Below are 25874 nucleotides of genomic sequence, written 5' to 3'. Positions count from 1 at the left end.
TCCCTGGTCATATGTCCAATCTTCCACTTCTTGTAAGCCTCTTTTTTATGTTTAAGATCCGCTAGGATTTCACCATTAAGCCAAGCTGGTCGCCTGCCATATTTACTATTCTTTCGACTCATCGGGATGGTTTGTCCCTGTAACCTCAACAGGGATTCCTTGAAATACAGCCAGCTCTCCTGGACTCCTTTCCCCTTCAAGTTAGTCCCCCAGGGGATCCTGGCCATCCGTTCTCTGAGGAAGTCGAAGTCTGCTTTTCTGAAGTCCAGGGTCCGTATCCTGCTGCTTACCTTTCTTCCCTGCGTCAGGATCCTGAACTCAACCAACTCATGGTCACTGCCTCCCAGATTCCCATCCACTTTTGCTTCCCCCACTAATTCTACCCCACTAATTCTACTAGTCTCTACGTAAAAGAATAAATGGACACAAATCAGATGTCAAGAATTATAACATTCATAAACCAGTCGGAGAACATTTCAATCTCTTTGGTCACGCGATTACAGTCATGAAAGTTGCGATATTACAACAAAAAACTTCAAATCCAGACTCCAGCGAGAAACTGTTGAATTGGAATTCATTTACAAATTGGATACAATTAACTTAGGCTTGAATAGAGACTGGGAGTGGCTAAGTCATTATGCAAGGTAACCTCTTTCCCCTTGTTTTTTCCTACCCCCCCCCCCCAGACATTCTTGTTAAACCCTGGATTTGTGCTGGAAATGGCCCACCTTGATTATCATACACATTGTAAGGAGAGTGGTCACTTTAGATAAGCTATTACCAGCAGGAGAGTGGGGTGGGGGGAGGTATTTCTTCATGCTTTGTGTGTATAAAAAGATCTTCTACACTTTCCACAGTATGCATCCAATGAAGTGAGCTGTAGCTCACGAAAACTTATGCTCAAATAAATTGGTTAGTCTCTAAGGTGCCACAAGTACTCCTTTTCTTTTTGCGAATACAGACTAACACGGCTGTTGCTCTGAAACCTGTCACATGACTGGAGTACTGTCATGGAGGGATATAAACTGTTCAGGAAGGACAGGCAGGGCAGAAAAGGTGGAGGAGTTGCACTGTATGTAAGGGATCAGTATGACTGCGCAGAGCTCAAGTATGAAACTGCAGAAAAACCTGAGAGTCTCTGGATTAAGTTTAGAAGCGTGAGCAACAAGGGTGATGTCGTGGTGGGAGTCTGCTATAGACCACCGGACCAGGGGGATGAGGTGGACGAGGCTTTCTTCCGGCAACTCACGGAAGTTACTAGATCTCAGGCCCTGGTTCTCATTCTCAATCACCCTGATATCTGCTGGGAAAGCAATACAGCGGTGCACAACAATCCAGAAAGTTTTTGGAAAGGGTAGGGGACAATTTCCTGGTACAAGTGCTGGAGGAACCAACTAGGGGCAGAGCTCTTCTTGACCTGCTGCTCACAAACCGGGAAGAATTAGTAGGGGAAGCTAAAGTGGATGGGAACCTGGGAGGCAGTGACCATGAGATGGTCGAGTTCAGGATCCTGACACAAGGAAGAAAGGAGAGCAGCAGAATACGAACCCTGGACTTCAGAAAAGCAGACTTTGACTCACTCAGGGAACTGATGGGCAGGATCCCCTGGGAGAATAACATGGCAATCTGGGGAAGTCCCGGACAACTGGAAAAAAGGTAATGTAGTGCCCATCTTTAAAAAAGGGATGGAGGAGGATCCTGGGTACTACAGGCCAGTCAGCCTCACCTCAGTCCCTGGAAAAATCATGGAGCAGATCCTCAAGGAATCAATTCTGAAGCACTTAGAGGAGAGGAAAGTGATCAGGAACAGTCAGCATGGATTCACCAAGGGCAAGTCCTGCCTGACTAATCTAATTGCCTTCTATGACGAGATGACTGGCTCTGTGGATGAGGGGAAAGCGGTGGATGTGTTGTTCCTTGACTTTAGCAAAGTTTTTGACACGGTTTCCCACAGTATTCTTGCCAGCAAGTTAAAGAAGTATGGGCTGGATGAATGGACGATAAGGTGGATAGAAAGTTGGCTAGATTGTCGGGCTCAACGGGTAGTGATCAATGGCTCCATGTCTAGCTGGCAGCCGGTGTCAAGTGGAGTGCCCCAAGGGTCGGTCCTCGGGCCAGTTTTGTTCAATATCTTCATAAATGATCTGTAGGATGGTGTGGATTGCACCCTGAGCAAGTTTGCAGATGACACTAAACTGGGAGGAGAGGTAGATACGCTGGAGGGTAGGGATAGGATACAGAGGGCCCTAGACAAATTAGAGGATTGGGCCAAAAGAAATCTGATGAGGTTCAACAAGGACAAGTGCAGAGTCCTGCACTTAGGAGGGAAGAATCCCATGCACCGCTACAGACTAGGGACCGAATGGCTCGGCAGCAGTTCCACAGAAAAGGACCTAGGGGTGATAGTGGACGAGAAGCTGGATATGAGTCAGCAGTGTGCCCTTGTTGCCAAGAAGGCCAATGGCATTTTGGGATGTATACGTAGGGGCATTGCCAGCAGATCAAGGGACGTGATCTTTCCCCTCTATTTGACATTGGTGAGGCCTCATCTGGAGTACTGTATCCAGTTTTGGGCCCCACACTACAAGAAAAATGTGGAAAAATTGGAAAGAGTCTAGCGAAGGGCAACAAAAATGATTAGGGGACTGGAACACATGACTTATGAGGAGAGGCTCAGGGAACTCAGATTGTTTAGTCTGCGTAAGAGAAGAATGAGGGGGGATCTGACAGCTGCTTTCAACTACCTGAAAGTGGGTTCCAAAGAGGATGGATCTAGACTGTTGTCAGTGGTAGTTGATGACGGAACGAGGAGTAATGGTCTCAAATTACAGTGGAGGAGGTTTCGGTTGGATATTAGGAAAAACTTTTTCACTAAGAGGGTGGTGAAACACTGGAATGCGTTACCTAGGGAGGTGGTGGAATCTCCTTCCTTAGAGGTTTTTAAGGTCAGGCTTGACAAAGCCCTGGCTGGGATGATTTAGTTGGGGATCGGTCCTGCTTTGAGGTGACCTCCTGAGGTCCCTTCCAACCCTGATATTCTATGATTCTATGAACAGGGTTTAAAAGAGAATTTGATAAATTCATGGAGGTTAAGTCCATTAATGGCTATAAGCCAGGATGGATAAGGAATGGTATCCCTAGCCTCTGTTTGTCAGATGGTGGAGATGGATGGCAAGAGAGAGATCACTTGATCATTATCTGTTAGATTCACTCCCCCTGGGGCACCTGGCATTGGCCACTGTCGGCAGACAGGATACTGGGCTGGATGGACCTTTGGTCTGACCCGGTATGGCCATTCTTATGTTCTTATGAAGTGAGGCTTACAACATGCTGTTTGAACACTTCAGTTTTCTAGAAAACTTAGACATTTACTATATCGGAAATCTTGACTGGTGCTGCTAATTTGTTAGCGGAGTTCAATGAGTACTTGAAATATTCATTTACAGATGAATGTATCCACCTCACCAGGCAACTGAAGGAATTGATGGAGGAGACAACCATCCCATTGACACAGTTATGCAGTATGTTGCTTGAGTAGGACTTGTAGGATAATTATCTGAATGTGTAGATTGCCCTTCGCTTTTTTCTCTCAACTCCAGCGATGAACTGTTCAGGAGATCATAGTTGCCGACTTTCATTCGGTAAATAAGCACCCCGACTTTCACAATTAGCCAAAAATCATAGAATCATAGAATATCAGGGTTGGAAGGGACCTCAGGACGTCATCTAGTCCAACCCCCTGCTCAAAAGCAGGACCAATCCCCAATTAAATCATCCCAGCCAGGGCTTTGTCAAGCCTGACCTTAAAAACTTCTAAGGAAGGAGATTCCACCACCTCCCTAGGCAACGCATTCCAGTGTTTCACCACCCTCCTAGTGAAAAAAGTTTTTCCTAATATCCAACCTAAACCTCCCCCACTGCAACTTGAGACCATTACTCCTTGTCCTGTCCTCTTCTACCACTGAGAATAGTCTAGAACCATCCTCTCTGGAACCACCTCTCAGGTAGTTGAAAGCAGCTATCAAATCCCCCCTCATTCTTCTCTTCTGCAGACTAAACAATCCCAGTTCCCTCAGCCTCTCCTCATAAGTCATGTGTTCCAGACCCCTAATCATTTTTGTTGCCCTTCGCTGGACTCTTTCCAATTTGTCCACATCCTTCTTGTAGTGTTGGGCCCAAAACTGGACACAGTACTCCAGATGAGGCCTCACCAATGTCAAATAGAAGGGGACGATCACGTCCCTCGATCTGCTTGCTATGCCCCTACTTATACATCCCAAAATGCCATTGACCTTCTTGGCAACAAGGGCACACTGCTGACTCATATCCAGCTTCTCGTCCACTGTCACCCCTAGATCCTTTTCCGCAGAACTGCTGCCTAGCCATTCGGTCCCTAGTCTGTAGCTGTGCATTGGGTTCTTCCATCCTAAGTGCAGGACCCTGCACTTATCCTTATTGAACCTCATCAGATTTCTTTTGGCCCAATCCTCCAATTTGTCTAGGTCCCTCTGTATCCGATCCCTCCTCTCCAGCGTATCTACCACTCCTCCCAGTTTAGTATCATCCGCAAATTTGCTGAGGGTGCAATCCATGCCATCCTCCAGATCATTTATGAAGATATTGAACAAAACCGGCCCCAGGACCGACCCCTGGGGTACTCCACTTGACACCGGCTGCCAGCTAGACATGGAGCCATTGATCACTACCCGTTGAGCCCGACAATCTAGCCAACTTTCTACCCACCTTATAGTGCATTCATCCAGCCCATACTTCTTTAACTTGCTGACAAGAATACTGTGGGAGACCGTGTCAAAAGCTTTGCTAAAGTCAAGAAACAATACATCCACTGCTTTCCCTTCATCCACAGAACCAGTAATCTCATCATAGAAGGCGATTAGATTAGTCAGGCATGACCTTCCCTTGGTGAATCCATGCTGACTGTTCCTGATCACTTTCCTCTCATGTAAGTGCTTCAGGATTGATTCTTTGAGGACCTGCTCCATGATTTTTCTGGGGACTGAGGTAATCCAATCAAGGTAATCCAATTTCAAAACAAGGCCAAAACAAGCCAATCCCTAAGAACTCCAACATCCTATGTGACTAGATCCCCCTGGTGTGCAGTCTGGGACTGTGGTGGGCCTGCTGTGCACCCCTGACTCTCTCCTCCCTTTGCCCCCGCTTGTCTCCCTTGCCCTTGCTTGCCAGGAGCCGATCAAAAAAAAAGAAGCAACAAGCTACAAGACAAACAAGCAACAAGCTAAAAGCAAAAAACTAGCCAACAAGCAACTCACAAGCCAATTAAACCAAAAACAAGCCCGATTTCTGCGTTTTTTTACGGGTTTGGCATGTCTGCCAGGGAGTGATCCTTTTCCACTCAGAGAAGAGTTTAAAAACTACTTGCGGGGATCCATGGTGGAAGAACGATTAAATGCACTCTTCCTTCTAACTATTGAAGGAGAACTTTTAAAAGATATGGATGCGAGGATATCATTAGCGTTTGCGGAGCAGAAGTTAAGGAAGCAATGTGCAGTAAAATAGCACCTACCTGCAACCTATGAGATTGTTTTAATTACATGTATTTTTGTTATTGTATTGAATATTTAAATTATCATATTTCTTTTCATTTCATTTTTTACGGAAAACACAAAGGTTAGCTGTTGGGGGGGGGGGGGGCGCTGAAGACGCTGTGCCTAGGGCTGTGTAAGGTGTAAATCTGGCCCTGACCCCACCCTGACTGCTCCTCCACCACCCTCCCACCCATATGCCACTACCCTGACCTCAGCACCCTCCTTTTAGAAGCAGCATGTCTGCAGCTCCTCACCAGAGCCTTTCTTGCCTTCTGGCATGCCTGCCTCAGCTCTTTGATTTTACAAGCTCTTCTCCACCATGCCTCCAGCGATCTGGCTGTAGAGATTAATGTTCCTGCAGCTGGAGCGGAGCTGTGACTGCACAGCCCCCTCTCCCCACAGCCCCAGAAGATCCACCCCGTCTTGTGTACTTCAGGCAGGAATGTGTTTGCTGTGTGGAGCCGGCATGCTCAGCTGGGCAGGAGCTATCTGAGCTCTCCATAGGGAGCAAACAGGAAGAGCAAGTCTGAAACTTCCCGGGGCTTTAAAGGGGAGGGGCGCATGCCTGTCTACCTGGCTGAAGGGCAGTGGAGTTCAAACTGGTGATCATGGTGGGCACTGTGGGACGCCTCTTGGAGGCCACTGAGGTGGACGTAAGCCCTATGTTTCTCGTCTAGGTGGTTTTATTAGGTCGGCATAGCAGGCGAGTTAAAGCGGCGGGAGGAGAATTGCAGTGTGTACACCTCCACACACCTGCCTTATGTCGACTTAACTTCGTAGTTTAGACAAGCCCTCAGTCTCATGGCCACTTGTAGCATGGGCCTTTTCTCGGATTTTAACCCTTTCATGCAGCAGGTGATCTTAGATTTAATCACCAAACCAAGAGTGTCAGTATCAGAACAGTTTCTCTCAGAGGCAGACATGACTCACCTCTCTACTCTTCTTTTATACATGGTCTGAGGCTGGAAAGTGGTGTCGGGTTTGACTGGCTGTGAAGACTACCATCTTCCGCAATGAGATGATAAAATGGGTGCTTGCTTCATTTGGCTGCTTGAATGGTGATTTAATGATTCAGACGTTTGGAAAGTCGTCGTGAATGTGTAAGGGAGATGGACATGTGATGTGCTCTTGTGTTCTAGACGGAGCCGGAGGGAGTGCTGTCTGTAAAAGGCCTGGTTGAGGCGAGTGGAGGTATGGCCACGCTTTTTGGCAGTAGCATTCATTTAGAGGGTGTGAAAACAGGTGTCAGGATGACTAACTTGAGTGCCAGAGCGCAAGGTCTGTGCAATAGCACTATGCAGCCAGGAACCCTCCTGCTGCCTTGCAGCATGCCAGACTCCAGTGACTCCCAGCCTGCTCCTGATCCAATTCCTGCCACGGTCCCTGCCTGGCCCGAGCCCTGTTCCACTCCTGGCCTTGCCCTACCCTCATCTTGCTCCAGCCCTGTTACTGACCTGCTCCAGCCTTGCCTCCTCTGCCTGACCCTCCCTGAACCCTCAGAATCTGACCACCTAACCTGAACCTTTAGCCTGTATCTAAACCCTAGCTACGATCCTGTCTTGGCTTGTCCCTGGACTCTGACCACCTGGCTTCAACTCCTGGCTTGTACCTGAACTTCGGTGTGGTACTGATTATGGCTTGTCTATGGACTCTGAGCTCGGTTCTGACCCTGGCATGCCCCCAGACTCCAGCACCATCCTTGGCCAAGTCCTGACTGGACGTCCTGCTTCAACCTCCACTCCAGCCACTAGGCCTGGCTACCCGAAGGCAGCTCCTGACACAGTGTCCCATTTATATGCTGAGTGCACATTAGTCACAATGGGGAAGGCAGGGACTGAGACTGGCCCATTTTATTTGAACACAAATTCATGGGTATCTAAGACAGCTATAGACAGAGGAGTCATGCCAGAGTCTAAACTGTTTACCCAATTGATGTATTTATTCCTTCCCAGGTTCTCTTCTGGGGAGATATTGTCTCTCTTCCTAGAAACCTTACCTCCGTCTTAAACACGAACCATTTTGCCCAAGCTATTCCAAATTATCCCCCTAGAAAGCCCAATAAGAAACACTTCCCAAAGCTACGTAAAGAGCTGTAACTTTGCCTGGGGCCAAGTCCTGCAAACCCCCCTGCTCTGCAGAGTACAGTTCCACTGGAAGCAGGGTAGCAGAAACAGCTCACTTGCCAACAAGAGCACATTAAAGAGATCTGGAATACATCAGTGAAACATACAATTATACATTTCCCCTAAGCAGTTAGCATCAAGAAACTAATAATTACCTTGTACAGCACATTTACAGCAAAACCCAAACCAAACTGTTGCTCTCCCAGGAGCTTCTTCATCCCTTAGTTTTGCTTCTGCATTCCTACCTCCTGCCCTTCCCCTGCTTTGGTTCGCTATCAGATAGCAGGAGGATACGTGCAGTGTAGAACCTAGAGAGACAAGCTAGATACATACCTCACTAGAAGCTTGGCTCTGCAGACCCTTACATGTATGAGTTATCCTTGTGCTTGGAAGTAGCCCCATTTACTTCAGAGGGAGAAAGGAGCAGCAGGATCAGGCCTGTGGACTGTATAATGCCATAGGGCCCCAGGGTCGAATTCTTGCCCTGGGTTACTCTGATTCACCTTACTGAAGTCAACAGGATTACATGGGTATAACTGAGACCAAAATTTGGCTTTTGGTCTCAGAAGTCTGTAAAGTGCCACATGTCCAAGGGGCACTTACATAAACTAATATTTGGACCAGGTTATCCACTGCATCCAAATCCTCCTGGGTGCAGCAAAAAAGGCTGTCAGGAAGGTTTTCCAGAACCCAAATCATTCTTGTAGCTCTTTGCTGAACCCTTTCCAATTTGAAAATATCCTTATTAAAATGTGGGCACCAGTCCTGGACTCAGTATTCTGTAATGGTCTCACTAATGCCATATACAGAGAAAAAAACACCTGCCTACTCCTACTTACTATTCTTGCTTATACAGTCCAGGATAGCATTAGCTCTTAGCCGCCACATTGCACGTTCATTTAGTTTCCACCATGATCCCTAAAACCCTTTCAGAGGTATTGCTTTCCAAAATACAATCCCCCAGCCTGTTAGCATGATGAACATTGTTGGTGCCTAGATGCATGCCCTTGTATTTAGCTATACTAAAATGCATGTTTTTCAGATGAGTCCACAAAACTATCCGGACTGGTCTATACAATTGATCTGTCCTGTCATTATTCACCACTCTAGCAATGTTTGTATCAGCTGGAAACTTTACCAGCAGTGACTTTGTATTTTCTTTTTGATCTTCGATTAATGTATTGAATAGCATTGGGCCAAGAAAAGAACCCTGCAGGAGCCCACTAGAAATACCCCATCGGATGATAATTTCCACTTGACAGTTACTTTTTTAGCTCTGTCAGTTAGTCGGTTCTTAATTCGTTTAATATGTGCTCCACTGATTCTGAATGGTGCTTTTGTCAAAATTAGAATGTTGTGTAGAACAAAGCCAAATGCCTCAAAGAAGTCTCAGTTTGTTTTTGGCACCAGTTACCATTGTTAACCAAATTTGTAATAGCATAAAATGCTGTCAAGTTTTCTGTATTTCCTATTTTTCATAAAATAATGTCAATTTCAATTAATTATGTTGCCATCCTTTTAAATCTTTACCAATTGCATCCTGCATCAGCCTTGCCATGACTTTTCCTGGGATTGATGTCAAGCTAACTGGTCTGTAGTTATCCAGGTCATCCTTTTTTGTGCTTTTTGACCCCAGAACTCAATACAATTACACCAGGGGTGAATTTGGCCCATGGGCTTGGTGTCATTGCCCACCAGCAGTTGTCTTCAGTTGTTCTCACTTGTGTCTCTAGTTCCCTGTCTGTGAGCTGGCACATCAACAGTGGCTATTAACCCTGCTTTGAAACTGGAATTGGTCATTGAGCCCTAGGGGACTTGTAATGCCCGGCAGCCGGGTACACACAGACACTCAATGTGCCGCAGGCTAGTGCAGGGTAGATATGCATCCCAGTTTGCCACAAACTAAGTGTTTGTACAGATAAACCCTTCTAAAATCCAGGGGGAAGAAGACATCTCCTTTTACCTCCTGCTGTCCTCCACCTCTCCTGGTGCTCTGCTGCCTCCACTATGCACATCTGAGACCTGATGGTACACATGGAAACCACCTGTGCAGGAAGGAGGAGGAGAGTGCTATGAACTCATCCAAGGAGACATGCAGGGGTCTGCTTTTGGGTACCAATGGCTGAAGAATAGTCTAGTCTCTATTCTGGAAACTCGCCTCTCCTCTCCCTCCCTCCATCCCATATAAGTGCAGGTTACAGACTGAATGGGGCTTAATCACCACTGTGAATGCTGATACCTTGAAGTGAAATTCCAGAACCATGTGACTAAAACCAGAGAGAATAAGTGCATCAAGTTGCTATGACAACAGGAAGGTTTTTACAGGACATTGAAAGTTATGTATTTTGAACATAAAAGATTCTTCTGTGAACTAAGCAGAGTGTCTGGTTGCGTGGCACAGCTGGTAATGTGCAGGGCATGAGTTCAGGTTGAAAAGAGCCATGAGGCCTCTGTAAAGGCAGAGAAAGATACCCTGCCTGCCCCCTTCCCTGAAACCTGTCAGACAGCATGATTAGGCCACCTTCAGAGCTTACACTCTGCCTTTTTACATTTAACCTGTGTTAGTTGCTATGGAAATAGTGACATTAGGATGGATGGAACCTAGGGATGTGGGTAAATGCAGAATAGAGAAAGGCATTCCTGCTGAGCAGGCTCACACCATTTCACTGGTCTGCGCTAGACTAAGATAAAAGGTGATCTCACATGTATTAACTAACATGTTTTAAACACTAGCTACCTTGTGTAGACAGAGCTTGACCTTTAAAAATGTGTGAGAGGTGAGCTGATCATGGTCAGCCCTAGGCTGCCTACTAGAATTGTCCACAACCAGCTAACAGGGTTTAAAGGAACTAAACCATATCTGCACTGACTTAAAAACATGCCAGCTGACACAGTGTGGAAAACACCTTTTCTCCTAGGGGTTGTCTACCCCGGGGTTTAATCCACAGCTTTTTGCTGTGCGTTGGGTAAGTGCAGGGTTCAAGCATCGGTAATAGCATGCACACAGATGGTGTGCCCTCTGTCAATGTGCCTCGTTGTGTACATATGGAACAGTGTATTCTGAACTGAGGGCACAGTGTTCTCTAAGGATAGCACATATTCCTTTGCTTCGATGTTAAGCAGTGTGCATGCTGGGCCTTTTCACGCTCTGCATTGTGGGAGACATGGCAGAAGCCAGGTGCATTCACATTTTTTTTTAAATCCCACGATTCATCTATTTCCGCCCTGAGCTTCCTTTCTGGGCGGGCTAGTGCCATTTCCAACTTGCGCTTGGCCAGCGTGGACCCACCAATGCTCCGTGCCTTTATGTTGACAACCTTGAATACACAAAGCTGCTTGGGCAGTATTTCAGCTGTCAAAACAGAATGAATTTGGCTTGGGGGTCTTTGTCTGCTGCTCCACTAGGCAGATGATGTGGTGGCAGCAGCAGGAGGGTCTTCAGCAGTAGTGGAACCAGGATGTGGAAGAGAAAGAACAGGAATACACTGAGCAACTGGTGTAAAGGACCCATTCCTGGAGCAACTTCACAGCACGCAGCACCATGTTTGGGCTTGGGAAGCCAGTGTGGAGTGGTGGGAAAGAATTGTTCTGCAGACTTGGGGTAAACAGCTGTGGTGAGAGAATTTCAGGATGATGAAGGCAACCTTCCTGGAGTTATGTGCTGAACAGACCGGGGAGCTGCAGCAGCAGCGTACCAACATGCAGTGCCCCATACGCATGGATGAGCACGTCGGTATTGCTGTCTGGGAGCTGGCCAGCCCCAAATACTGCCCGTCCGTAGCATACCAATTCGGCATGGGAAGATCAGGTGTTGGGGCCGTCATGCAGATGTGTGATGCCATGGACAAGGTATTGTTGAACCGAGTTAGAAAGCTCGGTAGTGTTCAGGAGGTTTGACAGCTTTGCTCTCCTGGAATTCACAAAATGTAGTGGGGTGATGGATGGAACCCATGTGCTTGTTCCCCACCACCACCCCCATCAGGGCACAGAACTCATAAATAGAAAGGGGTATTTCTCCAGGGTGCTTCAAGGGCTTGTTGACCACTGTGGCTGGGTGGTCTGGAAGGGGCCATCATGCTATGATCTTCCAGCTCTCTTTATATTGGTGGAGAAAGGACTCTTTATCCCAAGGATCGTGATGGACATTAATGATGTGGCCATTGCTCTGGTTATCCTGGGGGAGGCTGGGGTTCAGAGGCTTGCTCAGCCTGGGCACTGTTGTCAGGGACGCCTGCTCTTATGTTGAGTCTCAGACCTGAAATTGTGCAGCTCTACATCCCACGAAGGGGTGGGGGCTGGAAGTTTTTTGTGCGTTCAGTGTTGTGTATGGGCGCTTGATGTGAAACGTTGTGGCAGTCCCTATTGTACCTTGTGCCTTTGCCTACATGTGTTTGTAAAACCTTATGAATTAGTGCAAACTTAAGTATTTTCGGTGTAAAATGAACGGCCACGTCCTCATGAATGAAATTGTAAAGGTTTTTGTTATTAAACAATCTATTAATTAACAAACATAAATGAATCTGCAACTGAAACAACTGCTTTTAATTATGAAACAATGTGTTAAAAACTAATCTATTATCTAGCTACAAAAAAAATCTCTTTTAATTAAACCAGCTGTGAAACAAAACAGCAAAGCGCAACAGTGCAGTGCAGGGAACAACGGAAGAGGTGGGGAGGCATAAAGTCACAGGTGGTATACATCTTGGCTCTGCTTCTTTTGGTTTGTGGGGCTTCTGATGTGAAGTGTCGATGCTCAAAGGTACCAGGAGCAATCGAGGTCTCAAAAGAGCTGGGGTCCAGGTGCTACTGCTCTCAGCTGGGCTCTGGGAGGGGGCTGGCTTGTGGGAGCAGTGCTGCAGGGGTACAGCAGGGTGGAGGAGCTTTTGTGCCCAGTAGCCTGTATTGTCCAGGGGCTGCATAACATGGCTGGGTGTTGGCTTACAGTACTGCATTGCCTGCTGCCCCGATAGTGACGTGCTACAATAGGGCATCTTGGGTTTGTATTGCCTCCAGGATCAGATGAGATGGATCAGGATCAGGATCAGGATGAGAGGAAAGTGATCAGGAACAGCCAGCATGGATTCACCAAGGGAAGGTCATGCCTGACTAATCTAATCGCCTTTTATGATGAGATTACTGGTTCTGTGGATGAAGGGAAAGCAGTGGATGTATTGTTTCTTGACTTTAGCAAAGCTTTTGACACGGTCTCCCACAGTATTCTTGTCAGCAAGTTAAGGAAGTATGGGCTGGATGAATGCACTACAAGGTGGGTAGAAAGCTGGCTAGATTGTCGGGCTCAACGGGTAGTGATCAATGGCTCCATATCTAGTTGGCAGCCGGTATCAAGTGGAGTACCCCAAGGGTCGGTCCTGGGGCCGGTTTTGTTCAATATCTTCATAAATGATCTGGAGGATGGTGTGGATTGCACTCTCAGCAAATTTGCGGATGATACTAAACTGGGAGGAGTGGTAGATACGCTGGAGGGGAGGGATAGGATACAGAAGGACCTAGACAAATTGGAGGATTGGGCCAAAAGAAATCTGATGAGGTTCAATAAGGATAAGTGCAGGGTCCTGCACTTAGGACGGAAGAACCCAATGCACAGCTACAGACTAGGGACCGAATGGCTAGGCAGCAGTTCTGCGGAAAAGGACCTAGGGGTGACAGTGGACGAGAAGCTGGATATGAGTCAGCAGTGTGCCCTTGTTGCCAAGAAGGCCAATGGCATTTTGGGATGTATAAGTAGGGGCATAGCGAGCAGATCGAGGGACGTGATCGTCCCCCTCTATTCGACATTGGTGAGGCCTCATCTGGAGTACTGTGTCCAGTTTTGGGCCCCACACTTCAAGAAGGATGTGGATAAATTGGAGAGAGTCCAGCGAAGGGCAACAAAAATGATTAGGGGACTGGAACACATGAGTTATGAGGAGAGGCTGAGGGAGCTGGGATTGTTTAGCCTGCAGAAGAGAAGAATGAGGGGGGATTTGATAGCTGCTTTCAACTACCTGAAAGGGGGTTCCAAAGAGGATGGCTCTAGACTGTTCTCAATGGTAGCAGATGACAGAACGAGGAGTAATGGTCTCAAGTTGCAGTGGGGGAGGTTTAGATTGGATATTAGGAAAAACTTTTTCACTAAGAGGGTGGTGAAACACTGGAATGCGTTACCTAGGGAGGTGGTAGAATCTCCTTCCTTAGAGGTTTTTAAGGTCAGGCTTGACAAAGCCCTGGCTGGGATGATTTAACTGGGAATTGGTCCTGCTTTGAGCAGGGGGTTGGACTAGATGACCTTCTGGGGTCCCTTCCAACCCTGATATTCTATGATTCTATGATCTGCGTCTCCCTTTCTTTTGGGCATGGTAATTCTTTCCTTGGCAACTGCTACGCATCCTTTGCCACTGCCATGATTTCCCTTGAAAGTGCCTTGCCAGATCCCCAGTCTGCCCTCAGATATTTCCACCACCGTGTCACGTTTTTTGTTTTCCTTTGGGACTGTGTCATGATGTCTCTGAGAGTTTCCCATTTTCTCCCCCTCAGATTTGTCCGCCATTCCCTCATTGATAAGGGCCCTGTGCTTGAGGGTCTGGCCAGTGCAGGTGCCACAAATGTGGGTATATTTAACAAAAATGGCAAGCAGGTATTGTTCATATTCTAGGGAGGCCGTGATGGCATTTTTTACATGCATTTCCAGCTTTACCACCCTGAGATTTTTTCCCAGTTGTGGGTGAGCCTCTGAGATGGTGAATGGTGTGTGGGTTTTTTACCTGTGCGGTATATGCTGTTTGGCTTGGCCATGGTGCCGTGGAGGCCAGGGGATGGGGAGGGATGGGTTGGGATTTGTATTCCCCAGTCTGTGGATGGTGTTGGGAATTGAGTTCCCCATCTGGCTTTGCAGTTGTGTTGTACCTTGGAGGTGCTTACATGGTGTTGGGGGCATTAGCCAGGTGAACCTGTGAGAGAGCTGGATAGTAATCCCCTTTACATCCCTTTTAATTTGACCTGACCTGGATAATGTTACACTGAGGCAGGTGACGGGGCAGACAGTGGCCTTATTCATAAGGGCAGACCAGGGAGAGACGCTGTGACATTATCCACCAGGATGCCCCCCACCCACCCCTAAGGAGTGCAGTAAAATGGCGTCACTCAGGCTATACCAGGAAATAATCCCTCATAATTTCTGAACAAAAATTAGACATTTTTTCCGTCTTAGATTTTGTTTGTATCACACCTGCAGACATGGAAAAAGTGCAGAGCACAATAGCTAGGGTCTGCGCTGATTGCCTGAAGCATTCGCTGTTACCAGCTTTTCTCTAGGTAAGCCTATGAAAAGCCAGTAAGAGCGTTGCTACCACCAGAGCAAAGCCATTGTACTGTAAGAATGCACACAGGGCATGTATCCCTCGGCAGGGAGCTGTGCTCATTGCACTTTTACTGGGGGGCAGTGTCCATTTCTACCTCATATGTCAAGTGAGACTGCTAGCCAAACTGTCTTTCCTGTAATCTCTGTCTCACCAAACGTTTACGTTTCACACCAAAGCACGTTTTCGCTGTTAAAATCTGCCATAGGGTGGTGGTGGTACAGGTTGCAGCTGTGCATGCCGCCCGTTGCCCTTTTGAGATGGTGAACTAGGTTGGGTGGGCGGGGGGTATTCTCCAAGTGCTTGCTCATGTCGATTCCATTCTAGGTGTGCGTGCGCCCACGTGCACAGTTGTCAGAGATTTTTGCCTTAGTGGTATCCGTAGGGTCGGCTGTGGCGCCCTCTGGAGAGCTGCACTCCTGCATCGGTATATCAGGCACTGCCAGCCCTACGCCCTTTCAGTTCCTTCATACCGCCCGGGACAGCTGGTTGGAGCACTTTCCCTTTGCCTCCCAAGTGGATAACGGTTTTCTCTCTAACTCTCATAGTTGTTAGCTTTGTACATAGTTTGTTTACAGTAGTTAGTCAGTAAGTTGGTGTTAAGTAGTGTTAGTTAGTGGGGGACTTAACCCCGGGACGGAGCATGTCCCGGTCCTCAGGTTTAAGCCTTGTTCTGCCTGCAATAGGCCCATGCCCATTAGCAACCCCTATAGCAGCTGCCGGTACCATGCATGGCATTGGACCCAGCTAAGGCTCCCCAAGGGGGTAAGCTAGCCATGAGACCTCCCCAGCGGGCAGTCGAACACCATTGATCCCTGGAGCGGAGGCAGCGTTCCCTGTCTCCACAGCCTAGGTCTCCCGTTAGATGACCTACGTTGCTGACATCGCACTCGTGGTCACGATCAACTCGGTGCGGATTGCCTATGGGGAGACGTCGGTCACTGTATATCTGGCACTGATCGTCCTCTTGCCAGCCAACCCCTCGGCGTAGATCTCTGTCGGTGCATTGTTCCCCTCAACTATGGAACCGGTCACCGGTGCAGCACTGATCACCCTGCTCCTGGCACTGATCCCTGAAAAGACAGTGCTCCTATTCAAGGCATCACTCCACCATGGTTACGGTCAGCTGTCAGATACAAGCTCGGACGGCCCCACTCTGGTCACCAGAAGGGGATTCATCTGGGTTGGAATGGGACTTCAGCCCCTCACCACAACAGCAGCGGCCCTTGTGGGCACCCGAGGACTCCTCTGCTCCCACAGCGATGACCTGGCAGCAGGGCCAGTGGCCTGTATGGTGGCCATATTGGAATGGGTGGGGCATGCCGGTTAAGCCAATGCCCTTCTGGCACCACTCCTCCCTTGCTGCCTCAGAGAAGCAGCCCCCAGGCTGATGGCACCGTGCTCGGGGTGTGGAGCTGAATCTGACACTGGGGTGAAGGAGCGGATGCCCGCTCCAAAAGAACCTTCCCCCACGAGGGGACGAGGCAGTGGCAGGGCCCTCTCACGCCAACCCGCCTGAGGGCTTGAAGGAACACCAAGCCTTACTCAGAACGACGGCTGAGAATTTGGGCCTGGAGGTGGAAGAAATGGCAGTTTTCTGACCCTTTTTTCCACGTGCTTTCGGTGGCAGCCCCCTCACGAGTTGCGCTGCCCATGCACAACAGGGGTCTAAAAATAGCCAAAGCCCTCTGGCAAACCCCCCTCCTCTATCCCACCCACCTCCACTTGGGCCCAGAAGAAGTATTTTGCCCCTGTTAAGGGGTCTGAATAACTTTATACCCATCTGTCCCGAGGGTTGCTCGTCATAGCTGCTGCCAATGAGAGAGACAGACTAGGGCAAGCAAGTTCCACCCCCAAAAATAAAGACGCCAAGAGGCTGGACCTTTTTGGGAGGAAAGTCTATTCAGTGGCCATCTTTCTGTTTAGGTGGCGAACCACCAGGCTTTATTGGGGAGGTATAACTTTAATCTGTGGGACTCCCTCCAGAAATTCAAAGATGCTCTGCCCCAAGACTTGGCCCAAGAGTTCACTGCCTTCATAGAGGAGGGTACAGCAGTGGCCAGGAGCTCCCTCCAGATGGCCAGGGATGCGGCCAATTTAGCAGCCAGGGTGGTCGCCTCGGCTGTGGTTATAAGGCACGGTTCCTGACTTCAAACCATGAGCCTGTCCCAGGAGATGCCATCCTCCATCTAAAACCTCCCGTTTGTTGGGAGCAGACTCTTCTCTGAGCAGACAGATGCGAGACTGCATGGGCTCAAGGACACTAAAGCCACCTGCCACTCACTGGGCCTGCATACGCTGCAAATGGCCAGGAAGCAGTGGAGGCTGCCCCCACCTCATAGGCCTTGCCCTCCTCAGCAGGGCTCCGCTCGGAGAAGGGACAGAGACACAGGTTTTAGTCATCGCTGTCCCTCTACCTCCCGTTCACTACTCGGTCTGGCCTGGTGAAACACCACGGGGGCCAGAAGCACTCAATTTGAGGGCGCACTCAGGAGTGATGCCCTAGTCAGTTTCCTGGATCCACCTTACTCTTTCCTCAACCACCTACACCACTACCATTCAGCCTGGTCACGAATGACGTCGGATCGCTGGGTGCTCGGCATTGTATCTCTGGGCTGTATCCTGCAATTCTTTACCACCCCTCTGTCCCACCCCCCTTCCCCATCCCTCTTCAGGGACCCTTCTCACAAACAACTCCTCGCTCAGGAAGTGGAAAGCCTCCTACAGCTGGGAGAGGTGGAGGAGGTCCTTCGAGAAATGAGGGGGAAAGGGTTCTACTCCCGTTATTTCCTAATTCCAAAAGCGAAAGGGAGCCTAAGACCCATCCTGGGTCTGCGACGCCTCAACAAATATCTCAAAAAGTTAGTTTCGCATGGTCTCACAAGCCTCCATCATTCTTGTTAGAGGGCTTTCCCTTCACCCTCTCCCCTGGTTCTTGTCACACAGACAGAAAGCAGAAGACCAGAAGTCCGAAGTGTAGACAATGTGATGTTTATTGGAGTTAGTTTCCAGCAAATGTGTTCCATAACTCTGACCCTGCAGAGCCTTGTTTCCCCGTGTCCCCCCCTGCCCCTCTGGAGGCATAATTATACTTGAAATGCATGCTCAAAGTCCCACTCCTTACAACTTAGGGTCATGTTCCATTTTGGGTCTAGGGTCTTCATCCCACCCCTTTTGTACCCCATGGGAGGGGTAAGGAGTGAGGTTGTGCTCAGTCAGGGAGGGGCATTTCTTTGGTCTTTTAGTGTTTTATACCTTTCCACCAAGCCCTTTGCCCCTCCCGACTGGTTGCTTGATTTTGCCTTGAGATAGGGGTTGAGGCAATCTTTGTGTGCTCTGTGTAACACTTTAACTGCTCTTATCTATTCCCATTGTACTAACAAATAAGAACATAAGAATGGCCATACTGGGACAGACCAAAGGTCCATCCAGCCCAGTATCCTGTCTGCCGACAGTGACCAGTGCCAGGTGCCCCAGAGGGAGTGAACCTAACAGGTAATAATCTAGTGATCTCTCTCCTGCCATCCATCTCCACCCTCTGACAAACAGAGGCTAGGGACACCATTCCTTCCCCATCCTGGCTAATAGCCATTAATGGACTTAACCTCCATGAATTTATCCAGTTCTCTTTTAAACCCTGTTATAGTCCTAGCCTTCACAATCTCCTCAGGCAAGGAGTTCCACACGTTGAATGTGCGCTGAGTGAAGAAGAACTTCCTTTTATTTTTTTTATTATTATATGCCCTTGTTGCCAAGAAGGCCAATGGCATTTAGGGATGTATAAGTAGGGGCATAGCGAGCAGATCGAGGAACGTGATTGTCCCCCTCTATTCGACATTGGTGAGGCCTCATCTGGAGCACTGTGTCCAGTTTTGGGCCCCACACTACAAGAAGGATGTGGATAAATTGGAAAGAGTCCAGCGAAGGGCAACAAAAATGATTAGGGGTCTGGAACACATGACTTATGAGGAGAGGCTGAGGGAACTGGGATTGTTTAGTCTGCAGAAGAGAAGAATGAGGGGGGATTTGATAGCTGCTTTCAACTACCTGAGAGGTGGTTCCAGAGAGGATGGTTCTAGACTATTCTCAGTGGTGGAAGAGGACAGGACAAGGAGTAATGGTCTCAAGTTGCAGTGGGGGAGGTTTAGGTTGGATATTAGGAAAAACTTTTTCATTCTATGATTTGTTTTAAACCTGCTGCCCATTAATTTCATTTGGTGGCCTCTAGTTCTTATATTATGGGAACAAGTAAATAACTTTCCCTTATTCACTTTCTCCACACCACTCATGATTTTATAGACCTCTATCATAGAATCATAGAATATCAGGGTTGGAAGGGATCTCAGGAGGTCATCTAGTCCAACCCCCTGCTCTAAGCAGGACCAACCCCAACTAAATCATCCCAGCCAGGCCTTTGTCAAGCCTGACCTTAAAAACCTCAAAGGAAGGAGATTCCACCACCTCCCTAGGTAACGCATTCCAGTGTTTCACCACCCTCTTAGTGAAAAAGTTTTTCCTAATATCCAACCTAAACCTCCCCCACTGCAACTTGAGACCATTACTCCTCATTCTGTCATCTGCTACCACTGAGAACAGTCTAGATCCATCCTCTTTGGAACCCCCTTTCAGGGAGTTGAAAGCAGCTACCAAATCCCCCCTCATTCTTCTCTTCCGCAGACTAAACAATCCCACTTCCCTCAGCCTCTCCTCATAAGTCATGTGCTCCAGCCCCCTAATCATTTTTATTGCCCTCCGCTGGACGCTTTCCAATTTTTCCACATCCTTCTTGTAGTGTGGGGCCCAAAACTGGAGATGAGGCCTCACCAATGTCGAATAGAGGGGAACGATCATGTACCTTGATCTGCTGGCAATGCCCCTTCTTATACAGCCCAAAATGCTAATGGCCTTCTTGGCAACAAGGGCACACTGTTGACTCATATCCAGCTTCTCGTCTACTGTAACCCCTAGGTCCTTTTCTGTGGAACTGCTGCCGAGCCATTCAGTCCCTAGTCTGCAGCGATGCATGGGATTCTTCTGTCCTAAGTGCAGGACTCTGCACTTGTCTTTGTTGAACCTCATCAGATTTCTTTTGGCCCAATCCTCTAATTTGTCTAGGTCCCTCTGTATCCTATCCCTACCCTCCAGCGTATCTACCTCTCCTCCCAGTTTAGTGTCATCTGCAAACTTGCTGAGGGTGCAGTCCACGCCATCCTCCAGATCATTAATGAAGATATTGAACAAAAGCGGCCCCAGGACTGACCTTTTGGGCACTCCGCTTGATACCGGCTGCCAACTAGACATGGAGACATTGATCACTACCCTTTGAGCCCGACAATCTAGCCAGCTTTCTATCCACCTTATAGTCCATTCATCCAGCCCATACTTCTTTAACTTGCTGGCAAGAATACTGTGGGAGACCGTGTCAAAAGCTTTGCTAAAGTCAAGGAACAACACGTCCACTGCTTTCCCCTCACCCACAGAGCCAGTTATCTCATCATAGAAGGCAATTAGATTAGTCAGGCATGATTTGCCCTTGGTGAATCCATGCTGACTGTTCCTGATCACTTTCCTCTCACTCTAAGTGCTTCAGAATTGATTCCTTGAGGACCTGCTTCATGATTTTTCCAGGGACTGAGGTGAGGCTGACTGGCCTGTAGTTCCCTGGATCCTCCTCCTTCCTTTTAATCATATCCCCCCCTTGGTCTCCTCTTTTCTAAGCTGAAAAGTTCTAGCCTCTTTAATCTCTCCTCATATGGGACCCGTTCCAAACCCCAAATAATTTTAGTTGCTCTTTTCTGAACCTTTTCTAATGCTAGTATATCTTTTTTGAGATAAGGGGACCACATCTGTGCGCAGTATTCAAGATGTGGGCGTACCATGGATTTGTATAAGGGGAATAAGATATTCTCCATCTTATTCTCTATCCCTTTTTTAATGATTCCTAACATCCCGTTTGCTTTTTTGACTGCCGCTGCACACTGCGTGGACGTCTTCAGAGAACTATCCACGATGACTCCAAGATCTTTCTCCTGATTAGTTGTAGCTAAATTAGCCCCCATCATTTTATATGTATAGTAGGGGTTATTTTTCCCAATGTGCATTACTTTACATTTATCCACATTAAATTTGATTTGCCATTTTGTTTCTCAATCACTTAGTTTTGTGAGATCTTTTTGAAGTTCTTCACAGTCTGCTTTGGTCTTAACTATCTTGAGCAGTTTAGTATCTTCTACAAACTTTGCCACCTCTCTGTTTACCCAAATCCATCTGACTAGGCAGAAGCAACATCACAGTGCCTTTGTCCTTTGTTTACACATATTGGTATAAGAGTATCAAAAAGTCAAACCCAAAATTCTATCCTAGGCTAACTAACAATTCCCTCCCTCGATCCTGGAGACTGGTACACTGCCTTGAACTTGAAGGACGAATATTTTCATATCTCCATCTTCCAAGGGCACAGACAGTTCTTCCGTTTTGTGGTGGGTCTGTGTCACTTCCAATTCATGGCGCTCCCCTTTGGACTCTCATTGGCCCCATGAGTGTTCATAAAATGCAAGGCGCTAGTGGCTGCTTATCTGAGGTGTCGAGATGTCCAGGTCTATCTGTGTCTCGAAGACTCTGTATCAGTGTTGGAGGGAGTTCCCTTTGTGGCTTCTTCCCCGTCACTGACCCTGCTCTCCAGTGCTTTGGACCTGGGCTGGGGAGCCCACCTGGGCGAGGATAGCATACAAGGCCGCTGGTCGCGGGACAATCGCTCCCTCCACATAAATGTCAGAGAGCTCAAAGCAGTTTGCTTGGCCTGCCAGGCTTTCCTGCCCCACCTGTTACGTGCCATCAACAGCATGAGCCTGGATACAGTTAGTACTCGGTGCCTTTGCACTCTTTGTTTTTGCCCAATGAAGCAGTCACTGTTTTGGAAAGGTGCTTGTGCAGGGTCTGAATGGACAGCATGGGCCGAGGGAGGGAGGGAGGGGAAGGGATCTTGACATGGAGAAGCTTCTAGCTCGCATCCGTCTACAATGGGGTGCGGCTGGGGTCACCCAGAACAGAAGATAGCACGGCAGTGTAGCTTACTAATAATAAATTAAAACTTAAATAGTAAATTAGTAACAAAGTTACAGGAAAATTTATATGTTGATGTTCTCTCCATAGGATAAGCTGCCTCAGCCCTAGTCTGGGAATTGGGGTTGGTTGCTGCAGGGAGGGAATCAGGCTTGCCTTCCATGTCTCCTGCACAAAGGAGGTCTCCTGAGGTCTCTCCCAACCCTAATCTTCTAGGATTCTAAGGTCCCAAGTCCCGAAGGGATCCTGGCTTAAAGGGGAGATCTTTCCACTGGCCTTCTCAAGCTCATCCCCCCATGACTCTTGCTGACCATCCTTGGGGGAAGGCAGCCAGCAGGCGCCACAAGCTGCCAGGGTTCAATGGTCATGGAGTTTGCAAAATGTTGTCCAGCGCCTCAAAAAATGGACTGGTTACATGTCCCCTCGTCATCCCTCATTATTGTCATTCCTCATTTTAATGTAGGTGCTTCTGAGCTAGCTGTCTCCTTATCTAGCACTGTTCTGCGTCCTGGGCATGGCCTAGCAATGTCCACAAAAATGTCTTCCAGTGCCTGGCCACAAGCTCTTCCTGCACCAGGGCTTCTCCCCAGATTGCAATGAGATCTGGGGTCTCAGCACAGGTCCATGCAGCAACTCCAGGCATTTTGTAGGGCTGCTGGAATACTTTTGAAGCTCTTGTGCTAAACTGGAATCCAGTAGTGAATGGACAAAATCTGGCAGTACCCCAGCTTATAAATGGGGTGACGGGACATCTGATCAGCTTGACTCGAGAGCAGAGGAGGGCCCACAGGGAAACAGGTCAGAAACCATCGCCCACAAAGCAGAGGGGGTCAGCTGTTCGAAGACTGTCAAAGGAGATTGCAGCACCGTTTCATGCACAGGAGTCATAGCCCAGACTGACTGGCTTTGCAGTTTAAAAGAGAACTCCAGAGCTTGTGATAAATGCAGTCAGTGCACTGTGATGGATTGCGTTGCGTGTAAACAAGCGGTTTCAAACTGGACTAAGTAAAAAGCTGCATATTAAACCACCTGTGTAAACAAGCCCCTAGTGTAGACAAGGCCTCTGATGCTTCTGCTACCTCCACGTCCCTCTGTCCAGTCTCCACAGTATCCGTAACATTTTCTTTACGGAGGTAGAAGGTGGCTCTTTCAGTAGCTTCCTGGGTGTCATAAAGGCACACAGGAGGAGGTGGGGATGCTGGAGGGTTCGGGCAGCGCAGTGGTGAGGGAGTGGGGACAGAGGCGGGAATGGTGGACTCAGACTGTGGAGACTGTTGGGTGACATGCTCAGTTAGTGGTGTGTTATGTAGGGAGTTGTTGGGATGTCAGACCTGTGCTTTGGACCTGAGGCAGCGATCCAGCCATTGAGGACTCCCAAGGCCCTTTGGGTTTCTGGGAGCTGCTGTGGGATGTTAGTGGGAATTCTAGCAGTCGGGCGATAGCCATTTGGTCAGAGTGCTAAGGCTTGCCAGCTGGAGGAGGGCTGTTTCGGACCTGTCCGGAGGGACTCTAAATTTGCTCATTCATGGGTTCATTCACCAAGTCTGGAGTTTCCTGGGATGTTTGTGCAGTGGCCTGGGAAGAGCATCCATTGTTTTTATCAGTCAGCTCCCCACGCTTGAGGACAGGACTTTGGAATGAGGGAGCAAAGTGAGGGATGAGAGGAGGTGTAATTTCCAAATGTAAACCTTGCGGGTGGCAGCAGCTGCCCCGAGCCTGGGGCACAGGGAGCCTGGGGTCATGACAGGGCACTTAAGAGTCGGTGCGGCGAGAGTTGTGAAGGAATTGGAGGGAGAGTCCATTCTACACACCTCCCTATGAGTGGTCAGTTTTCCTCCTGGTGAAAGGCTAATAGGCGGATGCCTGGAGTGGTGTCAGAGCCAGGATTCTGGACTCGATGGATGAACCATGAGTCTGACCCAGTTTGGCAATTCCCACGTTCCCTCTATGTTCCCCTCTCCTTCCCTGCCTGGGGGGTTGCAGCAGGCCTTGCACCTTCACCATCTTTCTAGCCAAACAGGACTGGGTGAGATTCACCTTCGTTCCATTATCCTGAACCCCAATTAACAGAAACATGGCATGATGGGTGACTTGTGTCTCCGGAAACTCACTGTGCTGCTTCTCAGCACTGGCTCTCAGCACCTGGTAACCCTAGGAGCAAGAGGCCAGCACTGGAAATAAACCAGACTACGCATTTTCTCTTGGCAATCAACATCATTATTGGTAGAAATGAATATTTTCAGAGATGTTGAGCACTGCAAAGCTGCGTTTAGCTTCTTGCGCGGTTGGTAACTGATGGGACTCTCTTTGCTTGGTTTCTTGCAGTGCCTTTTAGAGAAACTCCCAGCTACACAAAGAGGAGACGGATCACTGGCGCAGGCGGCCTCTCCTCCCCCCGCATGCTGCAGCGTTCTGCCAGCGACAACAATTTGAAAGCCGAGAGCCACCCGTCCTACTCACCAGTGCCCTCGCTCCGCAGCCTGCCCCCACAGCTGCTGGCACAGATGCAGGAAGCTGCTGTTGGGGCGGGGGTGGGGGACAGTAGCCTGGCGAGCACGGGCAGCTCCCGGAGCACTCACAGCCGCTCCCCATCTCTGCAGCGCGTGCAGGAAGAGAAGGAGGCCGACATGCACACACTCAGGAGAAGCAGCCGAGGCAAGGCCAGGTAAGAGAGGGCGTGGGGATGAGGGAGATAGGTCGCTTGGTGCTCACCCGGCAGCCCACTGTGGTTCCTTGCTGAGTTTGTGAGCTCCTGTGCTGGAGTTGTGAGAGAACTGGAAGGGGCTGCTGGGTTTGTGTGCATGGGTTGGTGCGATCTCAGCCTCAGCGAAGCTGATATTGGACCTGGCCTGCCTCCTTCAGTGGAGTTTGCTGTGACAGGTGGTGCTGGATGTAGCTGACCTGACATGTTGGTGTTCCTGGGAAGTCCCAGCTCTTGGAGCTAGTCAGGGACCCTGCTTTGTCTCTCCATGGTTGCGGGGAGCAGGGACACTGTTTGAGTGGGAACGGGCTGATCTGCGGAGTGTGAAGATACAGTGCAGTAACCTGATCTCTGAGGCTCTGCAACTTCCTAACCAAGCACCTCGGAGATTAGGAGCTGTCCTGGCTACCAAAGGGGCATGTGCCCAGAGTTCATGCAGCAGGGGTTCATTTCCTTTTCTCTCCTCCCACCCCCAATCTATTTCCGTGCCTCAGGAAACCTGTGAGTACATCAGATGCCATAGTTGACTTTGTTGTTGCTATGAGAATGGAGCGTATTTTGAGGACGAAGACATAGAGGTGGCATATTGCAGACAATCGAACATCCACTATAGCCGAACTGACTTCCTGGCAGTACTCACTCACTCCTGCCTAGAAGTAGGTGCAGTTCCATTGTCCTGTAGAACCCAGCGCCATCTTTCACCCCCTCCACCATGCCAGGGTTTGGTACTGTTTGATACTGCCATCTTGCTGACGGAACAGTGGAGAGCTGGGTGAGGTTGGGCAATATCCAGGCAGACAGCCACTGCTAGGGTCACATGGGAAAGCTGCCAGAATGCTGTTTCATTTAGATTTATTGAACTGAATGCATGGGAACAATATAACACACGTTCTCTCCTATTATTTCCCAGTCACACACTGGTCTTTCAGGGAATGATCCTCAGGTCTGACACCAACTCCTCATTGGCTGGTACTTCTCTTTGTAAAGGTGGTGGTGTGGATCCTGGGAACAACAAACACATGAGCATCACCTGGGCACCAGGGAAAATGACTAAGGCTGTAATTAA

The 25874-nt window shown here is 48.7% G+C and overlaps 1 protein-coding gene across 12 annotated transcripts in view; it reads left to right on the top strand.

The window, feature by feature from the left end:
- SHANK3 (SH3 and multiple ankyrin repeat domains 3) overlaps positions 1–25874 on the top strand; it is a 675575-nt gene that overhangs the window by 245062 nt on the left and 404639 nt on the right. For all 12 annotated transcript variants that reach the window (XR_012666651.1, XM_075124628.1, XM_048820302.2 and 9 more), the window contains exon 10: positions 24433–24772. Coding sequence is in view for 11 of the 12 variants with exons in the window: in XM_075124628.1 (XP_074980729.1) it covers positions 24433–24772 (340 nt within the window). In the remaining variant the exon portion in view is untranslated. The remainder of the gene's footprint in view (positions 1–24432; positions 24773–25874) is intronic.

The sequence above is a fragment of the Caretta caretta genome, chromosome 1, assembly GCF_965140235.1.
Source record: "Caretta caretta isolate rCarCar2 chromosome 1, rCarCar1.hap1, whole genome shotgun sequence".
NCBI lineage: Eukaryota > Metazoa > Chordata > Testudines > Cheloniidae > Caretta > Caretta caretta.
The sequence above is the reverse complement of the archived record's forward strand: the minus strand, read 5'-3'. Positions and strand labels throughout refer to the sequence as shown.